This window comes from Heteronotia binoei, chromosome 13 (genome assembly GCF_032191835.1).
Source record: "Heteronotia binoei isolate CCM8104 ecotype False Entrance Well chromosome 13, APGP_CSIRO_Hbin_v1, whole genome shotgun sequence".
In the NCBI taxonomy this organism is placed as follows: Eukaryota; Metazoa; Chordata; class Lepidosauria; order Squamata; family Gekkonidae; genus Heteronotia; species Heteronotia binoei.
This window is the reverse complement of record NC_083235.1, coordinates 12,374,013-12,399,946: the sequence shown is the minus strand read 5'-3', so window position 1 is coordinate 12,399,946 and position 25,934 is coordinate 12,374,013. Positions and strand designations below refer to the sequence as shown.

Sequence of the window (25,934 nt, the reverse complement as noted above, 5' to 3'; positions counted from 1 at the left end):
GCGCCCTTTCACAGACGGTCCCCATCCGTCACAATCACAATGGATACGTCCCTCTGGGGCTGGGGAGCTCACATGAGGGGCCTTTGCGTAGGGGACCGATGGCCCAGCCATCATGCCCACCACCATATAAACTTTTTGGAGCTCCTAGCCATTTTCCATGCCATCCAGTCCTTCCAGACCCTTCTAAGGGGCGAGACGGTAGCAGTCATGACAGACAACACAACAGCCATGGCATACATAAACAGCCAGGGGAGTACAGTATCCCGCAGACTCTGCAAGCTTGCCATGATCATCTGGGAGATGTGCAGGTCATTGGGGGTGTCGTTGCTGGCAACTCACCTCCTGGGGGACCTAAATGTCTGTGCAGACTTCCTCAGCCGAGGGGGAGCTTCGCTTCACGCGTGGGAGCTCAACTGGGAGTTCCTGCAACCCGTCTTCCATCGATGGGGGACTCCTGCACTGGATGTCTTTGCCACACGCAGCAACAGAAAATGCGAACTATTCTGCTGCAGGGGAGGAGTGGACCCCATGTCCCTCGGGGATGGTCTCCTCATCCCGTGGAAATATCACCAGGTGTACCTGTTCCCCACCCATTCCCGATTACCAGGGTGGTGCAGAAGATCTTGAGGGAAAGGCCAGTGGGCATCCTAGTAACGCCGTGGTGGCCGAGGCAGCACTGGTTCTCCCTGGTTCTGCGTCTCACCAATGGAAGGTTTCACCACTTCCCTCAGGTTCCAAACCTCCTGCTCTCTCATCAGGGGCAGGTTGTGCACCAAAATGTTCCACATCTAAAGCTGACTGCGTGGCGCCTGTAGACTCTCAGCTATCTGAGAGAGCTCAGTTCATCATACTAAACAGCAGAAAACCCTCTACCCGGAAATCGTATTTGTACAAGTGGTCGAAATTCGTCCAATTTTCCGCGGACTATGCCTTAGAGTGGGTGGCAGGCTTGCCTATAGTTTTTGACTTTATGCTTTCTTTGCTGGATAAAGGGTTAACAGTGTCCTCGGTACGTGTTTACTTCGCAGCCATCTCGGCTGAGCATTCCCAGATTGATGGACATTCCGTCTTCACCCACCCTGATACCAAGAGGTTTCTCAAGTGCATTGCTAGACTGTATCCTGCAGCGCGGGAACCTGCCCCAGCTTGGGACTTGTCCCTGGTTCTTCGGGCTTTAGCAGGGAAGCCTTTCGAACCGATGGCCACCTGTTCTCTCCAGCTACTGGCTTGGAAGACAGCCTTCTTGGTAGCTGTTACATCTGCCAGACGCGTAGGCGAGCTGGCGCCACTTCGATGCGATGCCCCTTATTTGTGCTTCACTGCTGAGGGTGTGGTACTTCGTCCTGATATCACCTTTTTACCCAAGGTGATCTCGTCCTTTCACCTTAATACATAGATCTATTTGCCGGTTTACTTCCCCAATCCGACTAATGAGTCTGAGCGTAGGTTGCATGCCTTGGACATGAAGAGGGCGCTGTCCTTCTATCTGCACCGCACTAATCCCTCTTGGAGGGACTCCAGACTTTTCGTTTCTTATGCATCATCCTCTTTAGGGCAGAGGATATCGTCTCAGAGGCTGTCCAAGTGGATTACGGAAACCATCCGGCTTTGTTATCTATGGAGTAAAACGCCTCTCCCAGGACCGATCCGAGCCCATTCCACACGGGCGATGGCAACCTCGGCAGCGTTTATGAAGGGTGTTCCTCTTCAGGACATTTGCAAGGATGCCACCTGGTCTTCCGCGCATACCTTCGTGAATCACTATGTGCTGGACTTGCGGCTACACCAAGACTCTTCGGTGGGCTGTGCTGTTCTTCAGTCCGTCTCCTGCTGATGGACCGTCGCACCCTCCTCCAGGTAGGATTTGAGCTTGTTAGTCTCCCATCAGTGTGATGCACAGAGACGACAAAGAAGATAAACAGGTTTCTTACCTGTAACTGATGATCTTCAAGTGGTCTGTGCAGTCACACTACCCGCCCTCCTTCCCCTCTGCTGCCGGTCCATCTGGATGTCCATCTAGAGGGTCCGCTGGATGTCAGGGGCACTTCCCCCACAGCCTCCCCCCTCCCCCGGCTGCAGGCAGGGCGACAGTCCATCCAGTCTGGTATCTTTTCTCACACCGTTGCCAACCAGTTCTTGTGCATGAGGCCCAAGACCTTCCCCCTGATCTCACTTCCTGGCTCTGGGATTCAGAGCCTCGGAGCGTGAAGGCTCCCCCCTCAGTCACCATGGCTAGTAGACCTGCATGAATCTAACTCCCCCTTTAAAGCTGTCTACACCTGTGGCCATAGTGGCATCCTCTGGCAGCAAATTTCGTATTTTAATCACTCTCTCTGCAAGGATTTCCTTTTGTCAACTTCATCGCATGACCCTGAGCTGGGAGTTATTTTGGAAGAGGGAGGAAAATTTTAGTCAGCTCTTTCCACCTCTGCTTACATGTCTCTTTTTCAGAATGCAAAAGCTTGAGACACCTTCCAGCCTTTCCTCACAGGGAAGGTGCTTCAAGCCTCCTAACTATCTTGGTTTCCTTCTGTGCGGAATAGGGTTCAGGGCTCAATAAGGACATAGGATTCTTAAACCTCAGTGAAAACTGCCTTTATACTGATCAGCCCCCTTGGTCCATCAAGGACTGTATTGTCTACAGACGCTGGCAGCAGCTCTCCAGGGTCTTAGGCTGACAACTTTCACATCACTGGTCTTTTTAACTGGAGATGCCGGGGGTTGAACCTGGGACCTTCTGCCTGCCAAGCAGAGGCAGGGTCTTAGGTCAAGGTCTTTCCCATCCCCTCCTACCTGGTCCTTTCAAACTGGAGATGTCAGGGATTGAACCTGGGACTTTCTACATGCCAAGCAAAGGCTCTGCCACTGAGCCAGGGTCTCAGGCCAAGGTCTTTCCCATCCCCTCCTACCTGGTCCTTTCAACTGGAGATGCCGGGGATTGAACCTGGGACCTTCTGCATGCAAAGCAGAGGCTCTGCCACTAAGCCATAGCTCCTCCCCTCTCACTACAGATATTACCTTTTCTGCCCCGAAGCACTTCCCCCCCCCCCGCCCCCTGCTCTAAATCAAGCCAATTACAGTAGGCAGTGAATCTTTTTGTGTTTTGCAAGCATTCTTTACAACAGGGGTCCCCAACCTCTGGGCCGTGGACAGGTTACAGTCCATGGCCTGTTAGCAACCGGGCCATGAGTTGTATAATTATTTCATTATATATTACAATGTAGCAATAATAAGACGACATTGGATTTAGATCCTGCCCTCTGAATTTTAGAGTTTCAGAGCAGCTCATAAGCTCCTTTACCTTCCTCCCGCACAACAAACACCCTGAGGTGGGTGAGGCTGAAAGAGCTCTCCCAGAAGCTGTCTTTTCAAGGACAACTGCGAGAGCTATGATTGACCCATGGCCTTGCCAGCAGCTGCAAGTAGAGGAGTGGGGAATCAAACCCAGTTCTCCCAGATAAGAGTCTGCACACTTCACCACCACGCCGAACTAATAGAAATAAAGTGCACAATTGTATCATCCTGAAACCATCGCCTGCCCCCCCCCCCGCCCCAGTCCGTAGAAAAATATATCTGGTGCCAAAAAGGCTTGGGACTGCTGCTTTACAACACCCCCTTCCACCTTCTGACAAGATAGATGAGTTCGGATCTCTCATTTCTACTCATAACTGATGAAGGGAGCTTTGACTTTTGGAATTGTAGACCCTGAAACTCCTGTTGGTCTACCACCACTCTAGTTAGTTTCCTACCTCTGGCACATTCAAAGAAATTCTTAGGAAGTGGCTGTGAACCCTTAACAATTGTGTTCATTTGTCTGTGGCCGCCTGGCATTCGCTTTGTCGGTCTGTTTGCTTAAAGACTCCGCTTTTGTTCAAATGTTATGAACCCTGCAGCTGGAGCAGAAAGCTGTAGATATGACTTTTTGAGGCTTTTCAATGAATGCTGTTGAACTCAGAAGACTAGTAAAAAAAAAAGAGCTTAGAAATTGTGTTGAAGAAACCTGAATGAAGCGGGAAGCACCGTCTTGGGTTGCTTACTGCTACACATCAGCAAAAGCTACGAGAGAGAGTAGTCACACAATACATACATCCCCAGTTTCTGTGATGGTATCGCTTTGCTCTGGTTAGACTTCACCTAGAGTTTTGTGTTCAGTTTTGGGCACCACAATTTAAGGAGGAAACAGACAAGCTGGAATGTGTCTAGAGGACGGCGAAGATGGTGAGGGGTCTGGAGACCAAATCCTATGGGGTAAGGCTGAAGGCGCTGGGCATGTTTAACTGGAAAGGAGATGACTGAGAGGTGATAGGATCACCATCTTCAAGTACTTGAAGGGCTGTCATATAGAGGATGGTGTGTGGAGTTCTTTTCTGTGCCCCAGAAAGTCAGACCACAACCAGCAGGTTGAAATTAAATCAAAAAAGTTTCTGGCTAAAGATAAGGAAGAACTTCTTGAGCGGTTCCTCAGTGCAAGGTTTTTTTGTGAGGTGGTGTCCTCTCTCTTTCGGGTGGTTTTAAACACAGGCTAGATGCCCATCTTAGGGGGAGGCATTAGTGAGTTTCCTTCATTGTGCAAGGGGTTGGGGCTAGATGACTCTGGAGGACCCTTCCAACTCTATGGTTCTAACCACACAAAGCTGCCTTCTACTGAATCAGACCCTTGGTCCATCACAGTCGATACTGTTCATTCAGAATAGCAGCAGTTCTCTAAGGCCTTTTGCATCACCTACCATCTTTGTCTTTTTAACTGGAGTTGCCAGGGATTGAACATAAGACTTTCTGTGTGCCAAGCAGAGGCTCTGATTCATACCCCCCACCCCGTACCTCCGACAGACCTGGCTGCCAAATAGCAATCCTGCCCCGCCTTTCCCCAAATCACAGCGTAGTTCTGTAACCTCCAAAGTTTAATAATAATAAAAAATCATAATACAATAAAATAACACACCCTGCCCTACCCCCAACAGCCCACCCTCCCCCTGCTGGAGAAAAATAAAGGAAAAAACACTAAAAAGAGAGACAAAAGACTTTAGTGTCAGAGCCTGAGGCAGCCTTGGGGGGGGGCACAGTTTGGGGGTGGGAAGGTGAGGGCGGATGAGAGGCTGGAGTGGGACTAGAAGATCCTTTGCCCCTTTCCGCCACCCCCTCCCCAAAAAAGAACAAAGTGGTTACCCCAATTCCTATAAAACCCAACAGGTAACGGGGGTTCAAGGTGTGTTTCGGGACAGCTGCCCCTCTGTCCAACAGGGGGCGCCGTTCCCATCTGTGTCCAGGGAATGCTGGTATGAGGAGCAGGATGCTGCCCTCCCTCCGGAGGGGGCCCGGCTCCTTTCGCTGCCCGAAGAGAGGAGCTTGGGGCACCCCGCTGGCAGTCCCCTTGCAAGGCTCTAGTCCTCACTGCAGCAGGGAGGGCGGCGCTCTCGACTGCTTCCGCCTAGACGGAAAGGGGTGGGCCCTGCGCCGGCAACCGTGGTGACCCCTTCTCTCCCCCCCCCGCCGCCACGCCTTTCCCCCTGCCGAGGTATCAACAGTACAAAAGGAGGAGGGGGGAAAGAAAAAATGAAAATATTACATCGTCTGAAAAGAGTCTGGTGCAGGGCCAGTGCGGAGTCCCAGAGGAGGGGTGGGGGGAAGCTGCAGCCCGCCCCCCCAGCTTCCGGGGCTGGGTGCCCCCCATGCAGAGTGCGAGTCAAACCGACGGGTTGACATGGGGCTGCCAGAGTCCCTTGCAGTGCAGTACAGTCCAGGAAGGAGAAATCCAGGCGTCTTCCAGCCGTCACAACTACTAGGAAAGAGGCAGGCAATCACTAAGTACAACCAGAGGTTTCATTTTTTAAAAAATAAATGAGCACGCGCCCCCCCCCCCAAAAAAACCCTGTGAAGATATTGCATTTTTTATCCCACCCTATACTCTGAATCACAGAGCGGTCACAATCTCCTTTACCTTCCCCGCACCCCCCCCCAACAGACACCCTGTGAGGCAGGTGGGGCTGAAAGAGCTCTTACAGCAGCTGCCTTTTCAAGGACAGCTCTGTGAGAGCCATGGCTGACCCAAGGCCATTCCAGCAGCTGCAAGTGGAGGAGTGGGGGAATCAAACCCGGTTCTCCCAGATAACAGTCTGCACTCTTAACCACTACACCAACTGGCTCATACTGGATTTCCACCCCACCCTTCACTCTGAATCTCAGAGCAGCTCACAATCACCTTTATCTTCCTCCCCCACAACAGACACCCAGTGAGGTGGATGGGGCTGAGAGAGCTGACAGAAGCTGCCCTTTCAAGGACAGCTCTGCGAAAACTATGGCCGACCCAAGGCTACCCCAGCAGGTGCAAGTGGAGGAGTGGGGAATCAAACCCGGTTCTCCCAGATAAGAGTCCACGCACTTCACCACTACACCAAACTGGATACTCTCTTTCCTCTCATCTCTGCCTCTAGACACCCTCCATTCCTCCCCAAATCTCTGCCTCTGGATATCTGCTCTTTCCCGTCCCACCCCGGCCTTACCCCAACTCCATTGTGGCCGCAATCTGTGCCCGCTGCGGGGGGAGCCCCACCCTGGGGCAGCGCTGAGTCTGTCCCCCGGATCTTCTTTGGCTCTAGTTCCTCCTTGGGCAGGGTCGGGTAGTCGCTGCGCTCAGTCTTGCGTTTCCGCCGCCGCTCCATGTCTCGGCCTCGCGCACGGGTGGCGCGTCGTTCAGCTTGCTCCAGCTGAGAACAAAACGAGGAACTGGTGACCCACACCCTCTGTCCACTGCACAATTTGGAGAACATTTGGGACTCTGCCTCTACAGGTATTGTTAAGAAACTTGGAGAAAGACAGGTGTCATGGAGGGAATTCTGCAGAAAGTTCAAGAAATCAAAAGTACTTTCTGTGAGAGTTCCGAGACTGCATCCTTTTTCCTGGGAAGGGCCCCATCTTCAAACCAACATCTCCCCCATTTTCCTCAATTGTTTGCTAAATTCCCTCACCCAAAGCCTTGCTGAAACATTTCAATCTATCGAACACTGTAAAAATCTACCATGCATGAAGTGGACGAGAAAGTAGACTCTCAGTGCAAGACGACGACGACTGCAGATTTATACCCCACCCTTCTCTCTGAATCAGAGACTCAGAGCGGCTTACAATCTCCTGTATCTTCTCCCTCCACAACAGACTCTCTGTGAAGTGGGTGGGACTGAGAGAACTCTCACAACAGGTGCCCTTTCAAGGACAACCTCTGCGAGAGCTATGGCTGACCCAAGGCCATTCCAGCAAGTGCAAGTGGAGGAGGGGGAATCAAATCCGGTTCTCCCAGATAAGAGTCCGCACACTTAACCACTACACCAAACTGGCAACTGCATAACCACTGTCTAAATTTCCGAAGACAGTCATAAATTGTAGTTTCAGAGAGTAGCCATTTTTGTTTGTAGTAGAACAGCCAGATCTGAGTCTAGCCATTGCCCTCCTTTGCACAGCCTTCCCTGGTGGTCTCCTTTCCCAAGTACTGACTTTGCTTAGTTTCCCAGATCTGAAGAGACCCAGCTATACCCTGCCCCCTTCCATCCCTGCCCTCAGGGCCACCAGAAATGGCACTAGGAATGAATAGCGGGTACTCAGTTTCTGAAATATACCAAGGTCTACACAAAGACACCCCCTCCTCAGGGGTCAGGACTTAACACTGCTGTTATTGGATACGGGTTAAAACTAAAACAGCCAAAGAACACACACAGGGGTGGCCAAACGTGCTTAAATTAAGAGCCACACAGAATAAAATGTCAAATGTTTAAAAGTCACAAGGCACGAACATCAGATGTCTGAGAGCTGGGAGGGAGGAAGAGGTGGAAAGAAAGCAACTTAAATGCATTCCCCAAGCCACTGGCTGGCTTGGCAAAGTGATTTAGAGAGAGCCACAGGTTGGCCACCTCTGAACTAGAACAGGAGGCACAGATGCTACAGTGGGAAGTCCGACTCCAGTGTCTGGGTTAGAGAGGGTGCCGCTACGCGTTCACGGAGCCACGTGTGGATAGAAATGCACGGACCAAGCCGTCCACCGATCACCGGGGTCTGTCCTGAACACTCACATCAAGCAGCTGGCGGAATTTGTCGAGGTGGGGGGCGCAGGCGGCCTGCAGCAAGCGCCACATGGTCTGGCTCTCATCCAGCGTCACCTCCAGAAGGTCCCCCTCCATTAGCAGCTCCTTCACGGAGAGACAGGCGGCCTCCGGCAGCTCCAACACGGGACCCTGCAGCTGCGGCAGGTATGAGCAGAGCGTCTCCAGGTCTGTGCACAGGGAAAGGGGGGGGGGGTTTAGAGTGTGAAACAAGCAGAATCAAATGGCCCTCCCCAGCTCCAACACAAGGGAAGGCCTCATCTTCCCCAAGGGGGGGGGGAGATACAATGGGCCTCCATGCCCCCAGGAACTCGCTTGTTCCCTCCATCTCCCAAGATAATCATAAGGGTAACAGCGAAGCCAGAATCCGGCCAGGTTGTCCGACAGTAATACCTGAGGCACAGGAGCTGTTCTTCTCTGGGGCCGTAGAGTCTCCGTTCTCCAAGGAAACCTGGATGAGGAGATGAAAGGTACTCTTGAATCACAAATTACAGTCCCAACATGGAGCCCTGCAATTCCACAGCTTGCAGTAATAGGCTTAAATTATGGGGGGGGGGGGGGGAAGGAATCAGCTAGATACTAGAGTGGGAGTGGCCAAACTTGCTTAATGTAAGAGCCACATAGTAGAACAGCAGATGTCTGAGAGCCACAAGACATAAAAGTCGAATGTTTGAGAGGGAGGGAAATTATAATGATGGATGATAGAGAGGGAGAGATGTGGAAAGAAAGCAACTTTAACTTTAAATGCCTTCAAGCCAGCTGACAGGGTGGTGCGTCTTCAAGAGCCACATAACCTGTGTGAAAGAACCACTTGTGGCTCCTGAGCCGCAATTTGGCCACCCCTGTACTAGGGTTTTTTGAGGGGGCTTTAGTAAGAGTAGTTCAGCAACGGAATCAGCTGCCTAGGGAGGTGGTGAATAGGGAAGGATTAAAAAGTTCATGATGAATTTTAGCCTGTCTGTGGTTCCCACACAGATGTTCGTGGCAGGTCAACCAACACAAACTTTCAGGCAGTTGGTGAATTGATATATTTCCAGACAGACAGCTACCACTCAAACAAAGCGTTTATCCAACTTCAAGGCAAAAGGGGGAGGGGGAAGGTGAATACTCCAGCCTTGGAAACACCAGTAGGTAGGCACCTTGTACGTTTTATGTGTGTAGCTCGCGCTTCTGAACCCGCACCTGACATTTTCCCCAAAAGTACTTTCCTGGGGGCAGGGGCCTAACTCAGGCCCCTTAAATCAGGGGTGTCAAACATGCAGCCTGGGGGCCAAATCAGGCCTTTGGAGGGCTCCCATCAGACCCCCCCAAGCAACTGGTTGTCATCTGCTTCCTTCTCCCTCTCTTGCTTCCTTCTGCACCTCAGCTTGCTTTACAAGGCTTGCTCAGTCACACAGCAGAGCTACAGGGCAAAACCTCGATTTTCTCCATTGGCTGAGGCTCCTCCCCCTCCTGGGCCCCTGGGGAAGGAAGGAAAGAGCCAGAGCTTCCTTCAGCCAGGTTCCTGGATCCCATGGGAGAAATGCAAAGAAAGTACCTTTAAGACCAACGAGTGCTAACATTTTAAGCATGTTTTTTTAAAGGGTTTTTTAAAAAAATCTTTAACAGTGTTTGTCTGTGTCCTTTACCAGATCTTAAATAGGTACACACATGGCCCAGCCCGACATAGCCCGGCCTGAAAAAGTCTCAATTATGTCAGATCCGGCCCTCGTAACAACACTCCTGTCTTAAATCCAATCTGCACAGAACTTGGAAGGGCATGCAGAGAGTAGCATCGGGGGGAGCTCCCTTGCGAGTTTGACGTCTGTCGCTTGCACAGGGTTTGCCTATACATTCCCACATCTGTCATTTCCTCAGAAAGCACTTTCCTGGGAGGACTTTCTTTGAGGGGCCATAACTCAGACCCCATAAAAGCCAATTCTCACCTAACATGGAGAACAAGTAGAGGAGAGTCAAGCCAGAGATCCCCTGTGAATTTGGTGTCTCTAGTACCCTAGGGGCCTTCTACTGCACCCACAAGCCTCACAAACCAGACACACCACAAACTGAACCACATTTTCCTGGATTGTACCCATCCCTACTGATGAGCTCCTCCCCACGTGGACAGCTTTCAAGCAGCAGCTGAATGAATAATCACAAAGGAGGAAAAAAAAAACCCTGAGTGAAATGCACAGGAAGGAGAAAAGACCAAAAGGCAAGCCGCTGTGCAAAATGCCCCCCAAACCCCACACACTCCGGAAACTAGAACAGCTTATCTAATCTTACAAACCATGACAAAAATATTTTCCTTTTACACAACAAAACTTCTTATGGAAACAGAAGAGACAAACACAGGCAGGATAAACTCTCCGATACCAATCCAGACTCTCCTAAATCAGGGGTCCCCAGCCCCCGGGCCGGGGACCGGTACCAGGCCGCGGCCTGTTTGCAATGGGCCGTGCAGCCTTGCTCCCCCCTCTACGGCACCTCCTTTCCCCCACCACCCCATTTTCACCATTTTAAGGCCGGGAAAGGGGCAGTGAAGTGCCTCCCAGGCCGACCCCTCCGCCAATCAGCTGATCGTCCAGGGAAAACCGCAGCAGCGAGGGTCACTGCCCATGCCTCCTTCCTGGGAAGGGAGGGGGTCAGCCTGGCTTCACAGCCCCTTCCCCATCCTTAAAATGGTGAAAATGGGGGGGGGGGAAGCGGCGAGGCTGCACGGGGGGGCAAAGGAGGGAGGAGGAAATGGGGGAAGGAAAAGAGGGGGAGGAGGATAAATCCAAGAGGGCAGCTGTGTTGGTCTGAAGCAATAGAACAAAGTAGGAGTCAAGTGGCACCTTTAAGAAGTGGCAAGGATGCGCGGGGGGGTGAAGGAGGGAGGAGAAAACAGGGAGGAAATCCGGGGGGGGGAGGAGGTACCATGGGGGGGGAAGCCAAATTGGGTGCCTCCACCCTGCAGGTTCTGGGGCCGCGGTCGACAGGCCAGCCCTGGGGCCATAAAGGCTGGGGACCACTGTCCTAAAGGACCAGTCCTTTTCTTGAAATTCTTGTCTCGGTGTTTATTCCTCCTTGGCTGTATACCATATGAAGAAGCTGGACCTCCTCCAATAGCTTGAAACATGCTGGAGCTAGTCCCAAGATTCTTTGATGTGCGGTCTGGGTTGTCCCACGTAAGAGTCGGCACACTTAACCACTACGCCAAACTGGAGGGGACGAACCTCCTCCTCCTCCACTCACCTTGGTCTGTTCATTGCAGCTGCTCTCTTTGAGGGCTCCCGCCTCCTTGACTGAGTCCCCGAGCAGCCGCTGCCGCAACTCTGCCAAGCGCTCCAGAGCGGCTGCTATTTCGGAGGAGGCGAGGAGCTGGCGGGCCCGGTCCTGCCACGTGATGGCTCGTTCCGTCAGGCACTGCAGGGCTTCTCCCTCGGGCAGGCGCACGGGCAGCTTCTGCAGAGCCACGAGCAGTGCCAGGATGGTCTCTAGGCGGGGCCGGCGGGAGCGCTGGCACAGCGGGCACAGGAACTTGGCTTCCCATTCCCACCACGCGGGAGAGGGGCGGGGGGTGCCCAGGTGGGGCCAAGCCACACAAGCGGTGTGGAACCAGTCCTGACACAGTTCGCACTGCAGCATGGCGGGGCTCGGGGGCTGGCAACACACGCAGTACTGGCCCCCGGGAGGGCTGTGGGCTGACGGCACGGGCTTCTGAGCGTTGGACTGGCGAAGGCGGAGGATCCCCGCTTTCTCCTTCTGCTCTCCTTCTTTGAAGGCCAGGATCTGCTGGTGCAAGACAAGACCACTGAGAATGGGCGCAATGAGAAGACTCCCCCTCGTTTCTAACACAGCTGTTCCGCGTCACCATCGACAGCCACGGAGCAGAACAAATCTGGATGTTCCAGCCGCAACCCAAACCCCCACAGTTCTCCACAAAACCTTCTGAAGTCAGAGGTGGCCAAACTTGCTTGAGCCACAAGACGTGAACACAAGGCAACTTTGAATGCATTCACCAAGCCACCAGCTAGCTTGACTTGGAGAATGATTTAAAAAGAGAAAAACCTTCTCTAAGCCAGCTGATGGGGCAGTGGGGGCTTCAAGAGCCACAAAATACGCGTGAAAGAGCCACACGTGGTTCCTGCGCTGCAGTTTCGCCACCCTGTAGCAGAATACCTACAGATCTTACCCAGATCAAGTACCAAAGGGTGGGGTTTTTTAGTTCTAGGTTTTTAAATAATAATAAGACTGCCGATTTATACCCTGCCCTTCTCTCTGAACCAGAGTCTCAGAGAGGCTTACAATTGCCTGTATCTTCTTCCCCCACAACAGACACCCTGTGAGGGGGGTGGGGCTGAGAGGGCTCTCTCAGAAGCTGCCCTTTCAAGGACAACCTCTGCCAGAGCGATGGCTGACCCAAGGCCATTCCGGCAGCTGCAAGTGGAGGAGTGGGGAATCAAACCCAGTTCTCCCAGATAAGAATCCGCACACTGAACCACTACACCGAACAGACCTGCCCAGGGACTGGCCTGCCTCTGATGCCCCCTGAAGCCCCAGTTCTGGGCCTGTACTTAGAGCCAGGAATCTTCACAGGCCCTGGGCCCCAAACCTCAACTGCGCACAAAGACACTCTCCTGTCACTCACCACAGAACCGGGGTCTCTGAGGTCTTGGGCCGAGAGGCCCAGGCTTTCCGTGTCGGATTTGTACAGGCCCGGCTCCTTCTCCCGCTGCCATTTGGTGCGCTTGACGCTGTCCGAGTCGGCGTCGGCACACGGGCACAGCACCTGGAAGAAGAAGAAGAGGATATTGGATTTATATCCCGCCCTCCACTCTGAATTTCAGAGTGGCTCACAATCTCCTTTACCTTCCTCCCCCACAACAGATACCCTGTGAGGTGGGTGAGGCTGAGAGAGCTCTCCCAGAAGCTGCCCTTTCAAGGACAACTCCTGCAACAGCTAAGGGTAAGTCAAGCCATTCCAGCAGCTGCAAGTGGAGGAAGAAGAAAAAGACTGCAGCTTTATACCCTGCCCTTCTCTCTGAATCAGAGACTCAGAGTGACTTATGATCTCCTATATCCTCCTCCCCCACAATGGACACCCTGGAAGGTGGATGGGGCTGAGAGGGCTCTCACAGCAGCTGCCCTTTTCAAGGACAACCTCTGCCAGAGCTATGGCTGACCCAAGGCCATTCCAGCAGCTGCAAGTGGAGGAGTGGGGAATCAAACCCTGTGAGGTGGGTGGGGCTGAGAGAGCTCTCACAGCAGCTGCCCTTTCAAGGACAACTCCTGTGATAGCTATGGCTGACCCAAGGCCATGGCAGCAGGTACAAGTGGAGAAGTGGGGAATCAAACCCGGTTCTCCCAGATAAGAGTCCACACACTTAACCACTATACCAAACTGGCTCTCTGGCCGAGGAATAAAAAGGCCAGGCTCTGCTGGGCTTGCCCCACCCCACCTCGTCCCCTGGGGTGATCTACCCTGCAAGCTCACGAGAGGAGACTAACCTCTAGCAACGTGTAGCAGGAGTTTTTCTTGAGGAAAGTCTTGGAGGCTTTTTCCCGCCAGGAGTGCGCGGTGGCCACTTGCACCTCGAGGTGACGCAGCTCCTCCAAGCGGACCGGCAAGTCCCTGCCCACAGCCACGAGCCCCTCCAGGTCGTCCAAGCAGGGGTAATGGTCCCCGTTCTGTGAGGAGGAGCAGCAGAGAGGGGGCACGGGTTGGCGAAGCCTTTGAAACGCCAGAAGGGAGCCCCACGCCCCATCAGCCAGCCCTCCGTCCTCGCCGCCCCGGCACACCTGAATCTCCTCCACATCGGCGATCCAAGCTTGTGCTTTGGAGAGCGCCTCCTTGAGGGACAGGATGTTGGGCAGGTGCACGGGAATGTTTTCGGCTTCCTTGATGATGGCCTCCAGGGTGGCAGGCGGGTGCTTCTGCCTATCAGGACAGAAGGGGGGAGAGGGGAAGCTATCAGACAGGAATCTTCATGGGCATCTCGCTTCCCATCCCAAAGGGCCATCAAGAAGCTGTGGAGGCGCAACCGGAACTAGGGTTGCCAATCCCCAAGTAGGGAGCAGGAAAACACCGTGACGCAGTAACGAATCCAATGAATACCAAATACAACAGATTTTACAAATTTTGAATAAAGTGATATTGACACACCGCATACGTATCCTATTTCAGAGGAAGGAATTGTTTGTACTTGTATGAGTTCCTGTTTACTCTCATGATGTGAAAGGTTTGGAAGGACTTTGCACAGCAAACCACCAGCCGGCTCCGGGCTCCGTCATTAGAGGTGGATTTTGTGGAGTCTTCTGAAAATGGACTTTGGAATTAAGCAATGGCACTTCAATATGCAAGCACTTTTTTGCACTTAGCACTTTATTGACTGAATCAATTTTCAAATAAGGTTTTATACGTGCTAAGTTTGTTATGAATTATCTCACCCTATGATATAGGATTAAGAGCCCTGTGGCGCAGAGTGTTAAAGCTGCAGTACTGCAGCCCTAAGCTCTGCTCACGACCTGAGTTTGATCCCCGGCGGAAGCTGGGTTTTCAGGTAGCCGGCTCGAGGTTGACTCAGCCTTCCATCCTTCAGAGGTCAGTAAAATGAGTACCCAGCTTGCTGGGGGGAAGTGCAGATGACTGGGGAAGGCAATGGCAAACCACCCCGTAAAAAGTCTGCCGTGAAAACGTTGTGAAAGCAACGTCACCCCAGAGTCGGAAATGACTGGTGCTTGCACAGGGGTGATATATTATATGTATGCGGTGCTTTATATCACTTTATTTCAAAATTTGTAAAATCTGTTGTATTTGGTATTCACTGGATTCGTTATTGTGTCACGGTGTTTTCCTGCTCTCAACCTCTCCGTGATTCTTCCCATTAACACTGAATCCCCAGGTGGGGGCAGGGGATCCCCGGTTTGGAGGCCCTCCCCCCGCTTCAGGGTTATCAGAAAGCAGGGGAGGGGAGAGGGAAATGTCTGCTGGGCACTCCATTATTCTCTGTGGAGACTGATTGCACTAGGGGGTCCAATTCTATGCGCCCCCAAAGAAGGTGCCCCTCTCCTTCATTATTTCCAATGGCGGAGAGGCATTTAAAAGGCATGTGGTCTCTTTAAATGGTGGCCAGAACTCCCTTTGGAGTTCCATGATGCTTGTCACAACCTGGCTCCACTCCCAAAGTCTCCTGGCTCCACCCCCCAAAGTCTCCAGATATTTCTCGAATTGGACTCGGCAACCCTAACCGGACCCGAGCCTCACCGTGCTTCCAAGCACATCTGGGCCTTCTCCTCCCAGCGCTCGGCGATGGTCAGCAGCTCCTGCAGCTCAGCCATGGCCTTGTCCACGGCGGGACTGGGGGCCACCCCACGGCCCGAGGTGATGAGGGCCCGCATGACGGAGAGGGCAACTTTCTCCTGGGGGGAGCGCAGCGTCTGCTTCACCTCCTCCAGCCAGACCGCCTGCTGCACCTGCCTCTCCAGCAGCTCCATCTCGGGCACTTCCACCCCGAGCCGTGTTCCCTGGGCCAGCAGCTTGTGAAGCTCCGGGGAGTTGCCGGGCAGATCCTGCAGGGCCTCCTGGACGTCTGCTTGGAAGGCCTCCACTTTCTCCAGCACGCCCTAGGAGGGGACACGTGTCAAGGCCGAGCCACGCCCGGCTTCGCGGACAGCATTTCGCGGCGGAACTGTCCCGGCTAGAGTCCGGTTCAGCGCTCCCAACCGACAGTTCGGGTCTCTCTAGCTGGGAGGCTGCCTTACGGCTTTGCTTTGACTACCTGGACTTCCTCGATCTGGTGCATGACGCAGGGCAGGTTGCTCATTTGCTCCAGGAAGACACGCAGTTCCTCCACCGTCATATGGACTGCCGCTTCCCTGGAAAAGCAAGTAAGAGAAGGGGAGGGGGGGAGAGGTGTCTTTTAGTATGAACTGGCAGACTGACCAAGAGAGAGATCTTGGGGTCATGGTAGAAAACTCACTGAAAATGGATCCAAGCAGGCAGCCGTGTTGGTCTGAAGTATTAGAACAAAATAGGAGTCGATTGCACCTTTAAGACCAACTTAGTTTTATTCAGGACGTAAGCTTTCGTGTGCTCTAAGCACACTTCATCAGACGAGGAATCCGGCACAGTGAGCAGAGCCACACATAGCTGGCAGGCAATGGCTCAGGATGTAAATTGGTACAGATTTAAGATCCAATGACAGAATAGTAACACTGGATCTTATACTTGTACCATTTTACATTCTAAACCACTGCCTACCAGATAATTTTACTATTCTGTGCCAGATTCCTCATCTGATGAAGTGTGCTTAGAGCACACGAAAGCTTATGTTCTAGATAAAACTGTTGGTCTTAAAGGTGCAACTGACTCACTGAAAATGTCAAGACAGTGTGCGATTGCAATAAAATAGGCCAACGCCATGCTGGGAATTATTAGGAAGGGAACAAAACAAATCAGCCAGTATCATAATGCCCCTAAAATAAATCGATGGTGCGGCCTCATTTGGAGTACTGTGTACAATTCTGGTCACCGCACCTCAAAAAAGATATTATAGCATTAGAAAAAGTGCAGAAAAGGGCAACTAGAATGATTCAAGGGTTGGAACACTTTCCCTATGAAGAAAGGTTAAAACGCTTGGGGCTCTTTAGCTTGGAGAAACATCGATTGCAGGGTGACAGGATAGAGGTTTACAAGATTATGCATGGGACAGAGAAGGCAGAGAAAGAAGTTCCTTCCTTCCTTCCTTCCTTCCTTCCTCACAATAAGAGAACTCGTGGGCATTCAATGAAATTGCTGAGCAGTCAGGTTAGAACTAATAAAAGGAAATATTTCTTCACCCAAAGGGTGATTAACACTTGGAATTCACTGTCACAGGAGGTGGCGGTGGCTACAAGCATAGACAGCTTCAAGAGGGGATTAGATAAGCATACCGGCTATTAGCCGCAGCCTATTCTTGGAACTCTCTGTCTGAGGCAGTGATGCTCTGTATTCTTGGTGCTTGGGGGAGGGGGGCACAGTTGGAGGGCTTCTAGCCCCACTGGTGGACCTCCTGATGGCACCTGGGTTTTTTGGCCACTGTGTGACACAGAGTGTTGGATTGGATGGGCCATTGGCCTGACCCAACATGGCTTCTCTTATGTTCTTAGTGGCCTGGCGAACATGACACCATCCTCCAGAACCTCCCAAAAAAGATATACATGCAGACTCTTGGCATAGTACTTCTGGAGCACTGCCAAGGCTTTCTGCAACAGAACTGCTCAGTGGAGTGGGATGCATAGAAAAGGGCTGTTCCTCAGCCCCACTGGACGGAGGGCCACTGAACGGAGGGGCATACTTGCCTGCCAACACTGTTCTCTGGGACAGAATTGTTACCTGTAGAGCAGTGCCTCCACTCACCCGGTTTCTTGGCTGCTTAACAGGCCCAGGGCCTCCGACACACACTTCTCAGCTTCACTCAGGCAGCACTTGAGCCGGTGGAGCAGCTCGTTCTCGGGGAACTTCCTCTCTCGCGCCTCTGACTCCAAGGCACGCAGCTCTTCCAAGGCTGCAAAGGACCAGATAACTCAGTGGGGCTTCAGCACCAATTCCCACCTTAGCCTCATGCCCTGGCAGAGTTAGCAGGCAAAGAGGACGGGGGTCAAGAGCTGCAGCAAGGCTTCAGCAAGGTGTGGGACTCACTCCCTCGCTGTATGGAAATAAGTTGCGAGGGACGTTGGCTCAGCGGTAGAGCATCTGCTTGGTAAGCAGAAGGTCCCAGGTTCAATCCCTGGGATCTCCAACTAAAAAAAAAGGGTCCAGGCAAGTAGGCATGAAAAACCTCAGCTGGAAACCCTGGAGAGCAGGGGAGGGACAGTGGTTCAGCGGCAGAGCATCTGCTTGGTAAGCAGAAGGTCCCAGGTTCAATCCCTGGGATCTCCAACTAAAAAAAAAGGGTCCAGGCAAGTAGGCATGAAAAACCTCAGCTGGAAACCCTGGAGAACGGGGGAGGGACAGTGGCTCAGCGGTAGAGCATCTGCTTGGTAAGCAGAAGGTCCCAGGTTCAATCTCCAACTAAAAAGGGTCCAGACAAGTAGGTGTGAAAAACCTCAGTTCAAGACCCTGGAGAGCCGCTGCCATTCTGAGTAGACAATACCGACTTTGATGGACCGAGGGTCTGATTCAGTAGAAGGCAGCTTCATATGTTCATAGAAATTACTAAACCTGCCATCTGACTGTGCTGTCTCCCCGTTTCCCCTGACCGGTCCCAGCAGTATTTCAGTTTCCACACTGCCTCCTCCCCACCCCCATTAACCTTCTCTGCAAGGGTATATTCCATTTTACAAAAAGGAAGTCCAACACTGACAGATAGGGGGAGTTTCTGCTCACACCGTGCTTGTTATTGCGGAGACAGAAAGTGGAGGGCCTTGAGGGAACATGGCGTTCTTCCCACTCAGGCCACACCAGAAACTAAGCCAAACTTTGGGACATGCCGGTGCCGTAAAAAGGGATCAGCTCAGGCGACTTACTTCTCTTGCGTCCATCTTCGACTTCCAGAGCAATCCGGACCTTGTTAGCCCATGTATCGAAGCACTCCGCTCGAACTTTCAACTTGTGTAACATGGTTGGGAGTTCGTCCAGGGTGTACCGATACCTTCAGAGTGGGGATGCAAGGCAAAGGAGAGTTAGTCTCATCTCATCGTTGCAGAAGCCCGTCTGCTGGACTCCAACGTCCACTCGGAAAACCTTGTCGCTGAACGACAGACCTCTCGTAAAGTTATGCCCCATCTTTAAAACAGCAGCAGTAGTTCTGAACACAGATGCATCCAAACCCTTTGTAACTTAACTGAGGGAAAAATTTCTCTGACTCTGGGGCGCAACTAAAACGTAGGCTGGAAGTCTGTAACTCACTTTTAAAAAAAAAATCAGTTGGAAGTAGTGTTCCCTCTAAGCTGTAGGGTCTTGTGAGTAAAAATTTTACTTTGTGAGCTACTGGGATTAAAGTCGTGAGCTACAATTGCACAGCAGAGCTACTGAGCCAAGCCTCTCTTCCTTCCATTGTCTGAGGCTCCTCCCCCTCCTCATTACCCTGGAGAAGGAAAAAAAAGAGCCAGAGCTTCCTTTGCCCAGTTCCCTGGATCCCATGGGAGGAATACAAAGAAAGCGCCTTTAAGACCAACGAGTGCTAATGTTTTAAGCATGTTTAAGTTTCAGAAAAAATCTTTAGTGTTTGTGTCCTTTATAAAGTTTATATCTCAGCTACCTAATAGGTACACACATGGCCCAGTTTGACATGGCCCGGCCCAACAAGGTCTCATTTATGGCCCTCATAACAAGTCAGTTTGACACCCCTGCTATAGCGTTCCCAGAGCTCCTTTCTAAATCTCTCAGTTTAGCATTTACTAGGGGGATGGGAAGCAGGAGGACACACTTAATTCAATACTGACATTTTTAGAAGACAAACAGGACAGCTCAGACCCACACTTGGCACTAACAGGACCCCCACCCCAGTTTAAAAACAAGTCAACCACTCTCAAGGGGCACTGTCAAAACCGCAGTCTTGAAAGACATAAGAGACCAGACAAAATTCTCAGAAGTCATGTAGACGTGCGGATTTCAATGTTCTCCAGCCAACGTTCTTCCCTGCCCTTTCCTCCAGAGAAGGGAGAATCAGTCAGCCAACTCTTTACAAGCACAGATCAAGAAGCAGGTAGAGCCCCCCCCTTCCCTCCCACCTGAGATACTGCCTGCTGCTGGGGCACTTGCACAGGTCGTCGATGTGGTAGAGGCAGACGAGGCAATCCGGGCAATCGTAGCAGGCCAGCGCGGAGAGGAAGCAGGTTGTCTTGCATTTGTCGCACTGGCGCTCGTCATCCGGGAGCAGCTCAAAGGCCTCCCGCTCCGCCTCCGTGATACCCTGGGACAGAAGGAAAAGTGAGAATGCAGATCAGCCACTGGGCCACCTGTAGCAAGCCCAAAACTGGTCTGTGCCCTCTCAGTTGGCTGGCTGGCAAATAAGAACGTAAGAGAAGCCATGCTGGATTACACCAATGGCTTATCAAGTCCCACACTGTGTCACACGGTAGCCAAAAAACCCAGGTGCCATCAGGAGGTCCATCAGTGGAGCCGGGACACTAGAAGCCCTCCCACTGTTCCCCCACCCAGCACCAAGAATACAGAGCATCACTGCCCCAGACAGAGTGTTCCATCTATACCCTGTGGCTAATAGCCACTGATGGACCTCTGCTCCATAACTTTATCCAATCCCCTCTTGAAGCTGGCTATGCTCGTAGCTGCCGCCACCTTCTGTAGCAGTGAATTCCATGTGTTAATCCCCCTTTGAGTGAAGAAGGACCTCCTTTTATCTATTCTAACTCGCCTACTCAGCAATTTCACTAAGCACCCACGAGTTCTTGTATTGTGAGAAAGGGAGAAAAATCCTTTCTCTACCTTCTCAATCCAATGTGTAATCCTGTGCATCTTAATTGATCAGGCACCTCTCTGATCATTTAACAGTTAACCCGAAGCTGTCCAGGAGACTGCAGGGCCCTTCCAGAGGAGTCATGAGCACAGGACCTTTCTACATGGACAGTCAACCATGCCACTGGATGCCGGCGAACAGCAGCACCGTTGTGCACACTTCCATTTTCCGACTCACTTTGAGTCGGAATAAGAAAGGATTAGGTTTCCAAAGGGAAATACGTGCGGACATCCGCTCACGCCTCCACCCCCCACCTTGTCAAGGAGAGCCTTCCGCAGTTTGCGCTCCTCTTGCACCAAGATGAACATCTCCTTATGCACAGCAGCTGCCAAGTTCAAGTCCAGCTTCTCAGGGCAGGCGGCCATCTTGCAGATAAGCTCCTCATGCGAGAAGACGCAGTAGCGGCGGAGACGGCGGTAGTGTTCGATGCACTGGCGACCAGCTGGCAACTGAAATGGAGGAGGAGGGCTGGTAAGCAACCGGCAAAGGACTCGGGCTCCCACGGACAGCAGAAGTGTCTCAGGGGTGTGCGCACCTCAATGACACACACCACAGCCCGAGCTTATGCTCACTCCTGTCCAGTAGCTCATGGCAACAGAAGGTGTGCATGTGCCGGCTGATTCTCTACTCACCCAATCCGCAGTGCAGAAGTTGACGGCTTCTGCAAAGTTGTAGCCCTGGTTGAAACCGCTGTGATAGGCTCTAGGGAAGGTGATGACAAACTCTCCGGCGCACTGATTGGTCCGGACCACCTGCAGGAGGAGGAAGATGTGACGGGGACAGCCGGATCCATGACGGACAGATTTAAGGGCGGGAACACAGCTCTTGATGGATGGATAAAAGGGCGGGGAAAGGAAGTGGAACTACTCACTGGGACTCCGTGAGCCATAAGCGTGTTGGGATTCATGAGCGTCACTAACTGGTGCAACAAGTCTGGCTGGCTCTCAAACAGTTCGGGGGTTAGTTTCTTCATGACGTCTTCCAGATGTTCGGCCGCAAAGGATGGGACCCCATACCAGGTCTTGGGCTCGCCCCTGAGAAGCAGAAATATGAGTCAGATGTAAAGATGTGGAAGCCTGGAAAAAATTAGACACCTCCCCCCCCCCCAAAAAAAAGAACAGCAAATTCCAACCTTCCACCTGTTTTTCTTTCCCTCTTCAGTTTTTTCAAATGAAAAAAGTCCTGTGAAATCTTCTATCTTATGGATTTAGCAAAATAGTTAAGGACTTTACTCACTCACAATGAGAGCCCCAAAAGAGCCCTGCTGGGTTAGACCAGTGGTCCATCTAGTCCAGCATCCTGTCTCACACAGTGGCCAGCCAGCCAGTTCCTCTAGAGGGCTAACAACAGGGCATACAGGCCAAGGCCTTCCACTGATAATGTTTTCCAGCACTGGGATTCAGAGGCTGACTGCCACTGAATGTTCAGGTTCCCTTTAGTCACCATGGCTAGTAAGCTCTGACAGATTTATAGGAAGAGGTCTATCTAACCCCCTTTTAAAAACCCCTATTCCTGTAGCTATCACTACATACTCTGGCAGTGAATTCCATGTTTTAATCTGCCTCCATTCTACCTCACAACCCTGTGAAGTAGGTTAGGATGAGAGAATGTGACTGGTCCACCTGACAGTTTCCACAGCAACCAGTGAGAATTTGAACCTAGGTCTCCTGGATCCTTGTCCAACACTATTAACCCCCACACCGGTCTGTGAAGCCCAGCCTTGAAGATAACGACTGCAGATTTATATCTCGCCCTTCTCTCTGAATCAGAGTCTAAGAGCAGCATACAATCTCCTATATCTTCTCCCCCCACAACAGACACCCTGTCAGGTGGGTGGGGCTGAGAGGGCTCTCACAGCAGCTGCCCTTTCAAGGACAACTCCTGCGATAGCTATGGCTGACCCAAAGCCATTCCAGCAGCTGCAAGTGGAGGAGTGGGGAATCAAACCCTGTGAGGTGGGTGGGGCTGAGAGAGCTCTTCCAGAAGCCGCCCTTTCAAGGACAACTCCTGAAGGTGCAAGTGGAGGAGTGGGGAAACAAACCTGGTTCTCCCAGATAAGAGTCCGCACAGTTAACCACTACACCAAACTGGTTCTTGCCTCGCCACTGTTTTCAGATCTACCTAGTAATGCCAGAATATATCCATATCAGATCTACCTAGTAATGCCTGAAAACTAGGATGCTAACCCAGAAAAATACCAGGTAAGGTATTCTGGGGGCAGATTTTTGGCTCAGGAAGCCTAGACAAGGCAGCCCTGCTTCTCCGCCCACCCCCCTACACACGCATCCCATGCCCCCAGACAGCTCACCAATGGAGGTAGTTAATGGAGTAACTCCAATGATCTTCGATGTGCCAGCAGAAAGCAGAGAAGACCATGCCCACGTAAAGCCAGGGCACCTTCATGCCTGAGATGTCGGCGTTGATGTGGCACAACACCGACTGCTTCAGCACGGGCATCACGTTGAGGTTCCAGCCGCTGGCCGCATATTCCTGCAATTACAAGGACTGGGCTGAGTCAGATGGCACAGCCAGGGATGCAGACTGAGCCTCAAGAGGAAGTGTGCAGGAGAAGAGGCTTCAAATCATTTAGGATGGAGGGCGCCGGCTGTCTGTCCTGCAAGGGCATAACGCACCTCCTCCTCGGGGGAGAGCTTCCTCTTGCCGTCGTTGATGGGGAAGCCGCTTCCAAACTCCTTGGAATGGATGTCGGCCCCGTACTCCACTGTCACGTCCTCTTCTATGCTGTTCACCAAGCGCCAGAACTCCTTTTCCACAAATTCCGTTGGCACCATCTGGAGAATAGGGCAAAGGAGAGAGGTGGGATGAGGGAGGTTACAATGTAGAAATTCACAAGAGCTGGCAGCTGTGGGGCAAAGCCATGCATTGGGGTCGGAGAAGCGGCTACAGGTTCTCCCTTGCTTTCGGCACCTGGCGGGCCGTTCCCTTCCTAGAAAGTATCACTGGCCCAGGACCAGAACTCACATGTACAGGCATGTTGAAGTAGTCGGCCTTGAAGGAATCGGCCATCTCTCCAAAGCTCTGCAGCGTGTACTCCCGAGTGGCCTGCTCAAAGCCAAAAGCCTCCGGGGGCCGCTTGCATTCCTGCGAGGAATCGAGGAAGGGGAAATTAAGAAGATATTGGATTTGTATCCCACCCTCCACTCCGAATCTCAGAGTGGCTCACAATCTCCTTTATCTTCCTCCCCCACAACAGACACCCTGTGAAGTGGGTGGGGTTGAGAGAGCTCTCCTGGAAGCTGCCCTTTCAAGGACAGCTCTGCGAGAGTCACGGCTGACCCAAGGCCATTCCAGCAGATGCAAGTGGAGAAGTGGGGAATCAAACCTGGTTCTCCCAGATAAGAGTCCACGCACTTAACCGCTACACCAAACTAGCTCTTAAGCAGGAGAGTCCAGGGACAAAGAATTGCTGGACAATTATCATCAGCCTTGTGTTAGCCTTCTTAAGATGTCTGATTGGGAGAATCCCAACATACCGTAAACATTTCAATAAAATTTCTGACAATCCTCAATAGTACTGTGTACTCCTTAAATGAGGTCATCAACAATGCAATATAACTATTATAGTAACGGAATTATTTTTTTATTTATTTATTTAGGATTTATATCCCGCCCTTCCCAAAAGTGGCTCAGGGCGGCTTCCAAAAATTGGTCAACATAAAATTAAACACTTTTAAATATAGGCAATTAAATATTTAAAACAGTTAAAACCTTAAAACCAATAAACATTCCAGTTACATATAAAACAGACATCTGGTAAGCTACATTGAGTTCTCATCTTAGCTAGGTGTAGGCTAACCGGAAGAGGGTCGTCTTACAGGCCCTGCGGAACTGAACAAGGTCCCGCAGGGCCCTCACCTCCTCCGGCAGCTGGTTCCACCATGTAGGGGCCATAACGGAGAAGGCCCTTTCTCTGGTGGATTTCAAGCGGGCTTCTTTTGGCCCAGGGATAGTGAGGAGGTTTTGTGTTCCCGACCTCAGTGCTCTCTGGGGAACATGTGGGGAGAGAAGGTCCTTCAAACTGTTTAAGAAAAATTAAAGAGTCAGAAGAGAGGACTTGTAATGTTATAAGAATTGAATGAATTGCTAGTGTTTGTATGAATTGCTTTGAAATTGTAAATGTAGAGGGGGGATCTTTATCTACTTATACTTTGTTATTTTGAATTTTCTATATATTTCTTTTTTATTTCTCTGTCTTTAAAAATCAAATAAAAACCTTCGAAACACAAAACAATGCAACTCAATAAATAAAAATATCAGTAACATTAGAGAAACAGGTAAGCATCAAAGATCCACGAAATACAATGTCTCAGTCAATGGAGTATGTTACTTCCCAAGAAGGTAAAGAAAAGTAAAGAAAAGTGGTTGATGACAGTAGCCACTTTTCCACTCCTAACAAATCAACCACAATGACCTGTGACTTCAAAACTCCAGAAAAAGACACTCCCCTAAAATCATTCTCAGATCAGGTAAACTTACCTGCCTCTCTAACATCATTTATATTTTGTATTTACTGACTTACATTGTTGCTGAAATAATTTAAGAAACACACAATCAATATGATTGAGTTTTGCCAGGAACTTTACTGATTTACATTTCATTGATATTTTATTTCGTAAAGGAAGTTTGCATTAATTGATCTTTACACGGGTGTTTTTATGTTTGCGCAATACTCTGCACACCGTGTTCTCTTCTACCTTTGTTGATTGAGAATCCCGGTGTCTAACCACAGGGCAAAACCTATGGACCTAGCCAGGCAAGGAATGCCAACGTACTGCCAGAGGCATGGGCCCTCTTACCGCCATGACACATTTGGGACACCTCCAGACGCCTTTGGGGATCTCGGGCAAGGGTGGCAAGAGGCAGAAGATGTGGTAGTTGTCATCGCAGCCGTCGCACAGCAGCAGCTTGTCATCCTCGTCCCCCCGCGCGCAGATCCGACAAACGTAAGACTCAATCTGGAAGACCAAATCTCAGAATCACTAAATGACAATTATGATTGTCTTATACAGGAGTGTCAAACTCATTTGTTATGAAAGCTGTCTGACATAAATTAGACCTTGTTGGGCTGGGCCATGCATGTATTTAAGATTAGGTAGCAGAGATACAAATTTTATAAAGAACACAAACAAACACAAATATATACTTTAAAAAACTTCAAACATTCTTAAAACATTACCACTTATTGGTCTTAAAGATACTTTCTTTGTATTTCTCCCACGGGATCCAGGGAACTGGGCAAAGGAAGCTCTCTGGCTCTTTCCTGCCTTCCCCGGTGGACTGAGAGGGAGGAGCCTCAGTCAACAGAAGGAAGAGATGATTGGCCCAGCAGCTCTGCTGCGCAATTGAGAGAGCCTGGCAAAGCAAACTATTCCTCCCCCCCTTCCTCCCCAAGGGAGGAGCCTCA

At 51.3% G+C, this 25,934-nt stretch overlaps 1 protein-coding gene across 1 annotated transcript in view; it reads right to left on the bottom strand.

The window, feature by feature from the left end:
* Positions 1-4,883: 4,883 nt before the first annotated feature.
* KDM5C (lysine demethylase 5C) overlaps positions 4,884-25,934 on the bottom strand; it is a 32,399-nt gene continuing 11,348 nt past the window's right edge. The window contains exons 9-28 of the mRNA XM_060253259.1: positions 25,327-25,485; positions 23,492-23,611; positions 23,143-23,301; positions 22,818-22,999; positions 21,381-21,543; positions 21,142-21,261; positions 20,764-20,958; positions 19,764-19,945; positions 18,558-18,682; positions 17,449-17,596; positions 15,830-15,926; positions 15,316-15,674; positions 13,851-13,989; positions 13,560-13,739; positions 12,700-12,840; positions 11,304-11,840; positions 8,481-8,538; positions 8,058-8,257; positions 6,501-6,704; positions 4,884-5,776 (exon numbers count right to left, since the gene is read on the bottom strand). Coding sequence (XP_060109242.1) covers positions 5,771-5,776; positions 6,501-6,704; positions 8,058-8,257; positions 8,481-8,538; positions 11,304-11,840; positions 12,700-12,840; positions 13,560-13,739; positions 13,851-13,989; positions 15,316-15,674; positions 15,830-15,926; positions 17,449-17,596; positions 18,558-18,682; positions 19,764-19,945; positions 20,764-20,958; positions 21,142-21,261; positions 21,381-21,543; positions 22,818-22,999; positions 23,143-23,301; positions 23,492-23,611; positions 25,327-25,485 — 3,474 coding nt within the window. The 3' untranslated portion in view covers positions 4,884-5,770. The remainder of the gene's footprint in view (positions 5,777-6,500; positions 6,705-8,057; positions 8,258-8,480; positions 8,539-11,303; positions 11,841-12,699; positions 12,841-13,559; positions 13,740-13,850; positions 13,990-15,315; positions 15,675-15,829; positions 15,927-17,448; positions 17,597-18,557; positions 18,683-19,763; positions 19,946-20,763; positions 20,959-21,141; positions 21,262-21,380; positions 21,544-22,817; positions 23,000-23,142; positions 23,302-23,491; positions 23,612-25,326; positions 25,486-25,934) is intronic.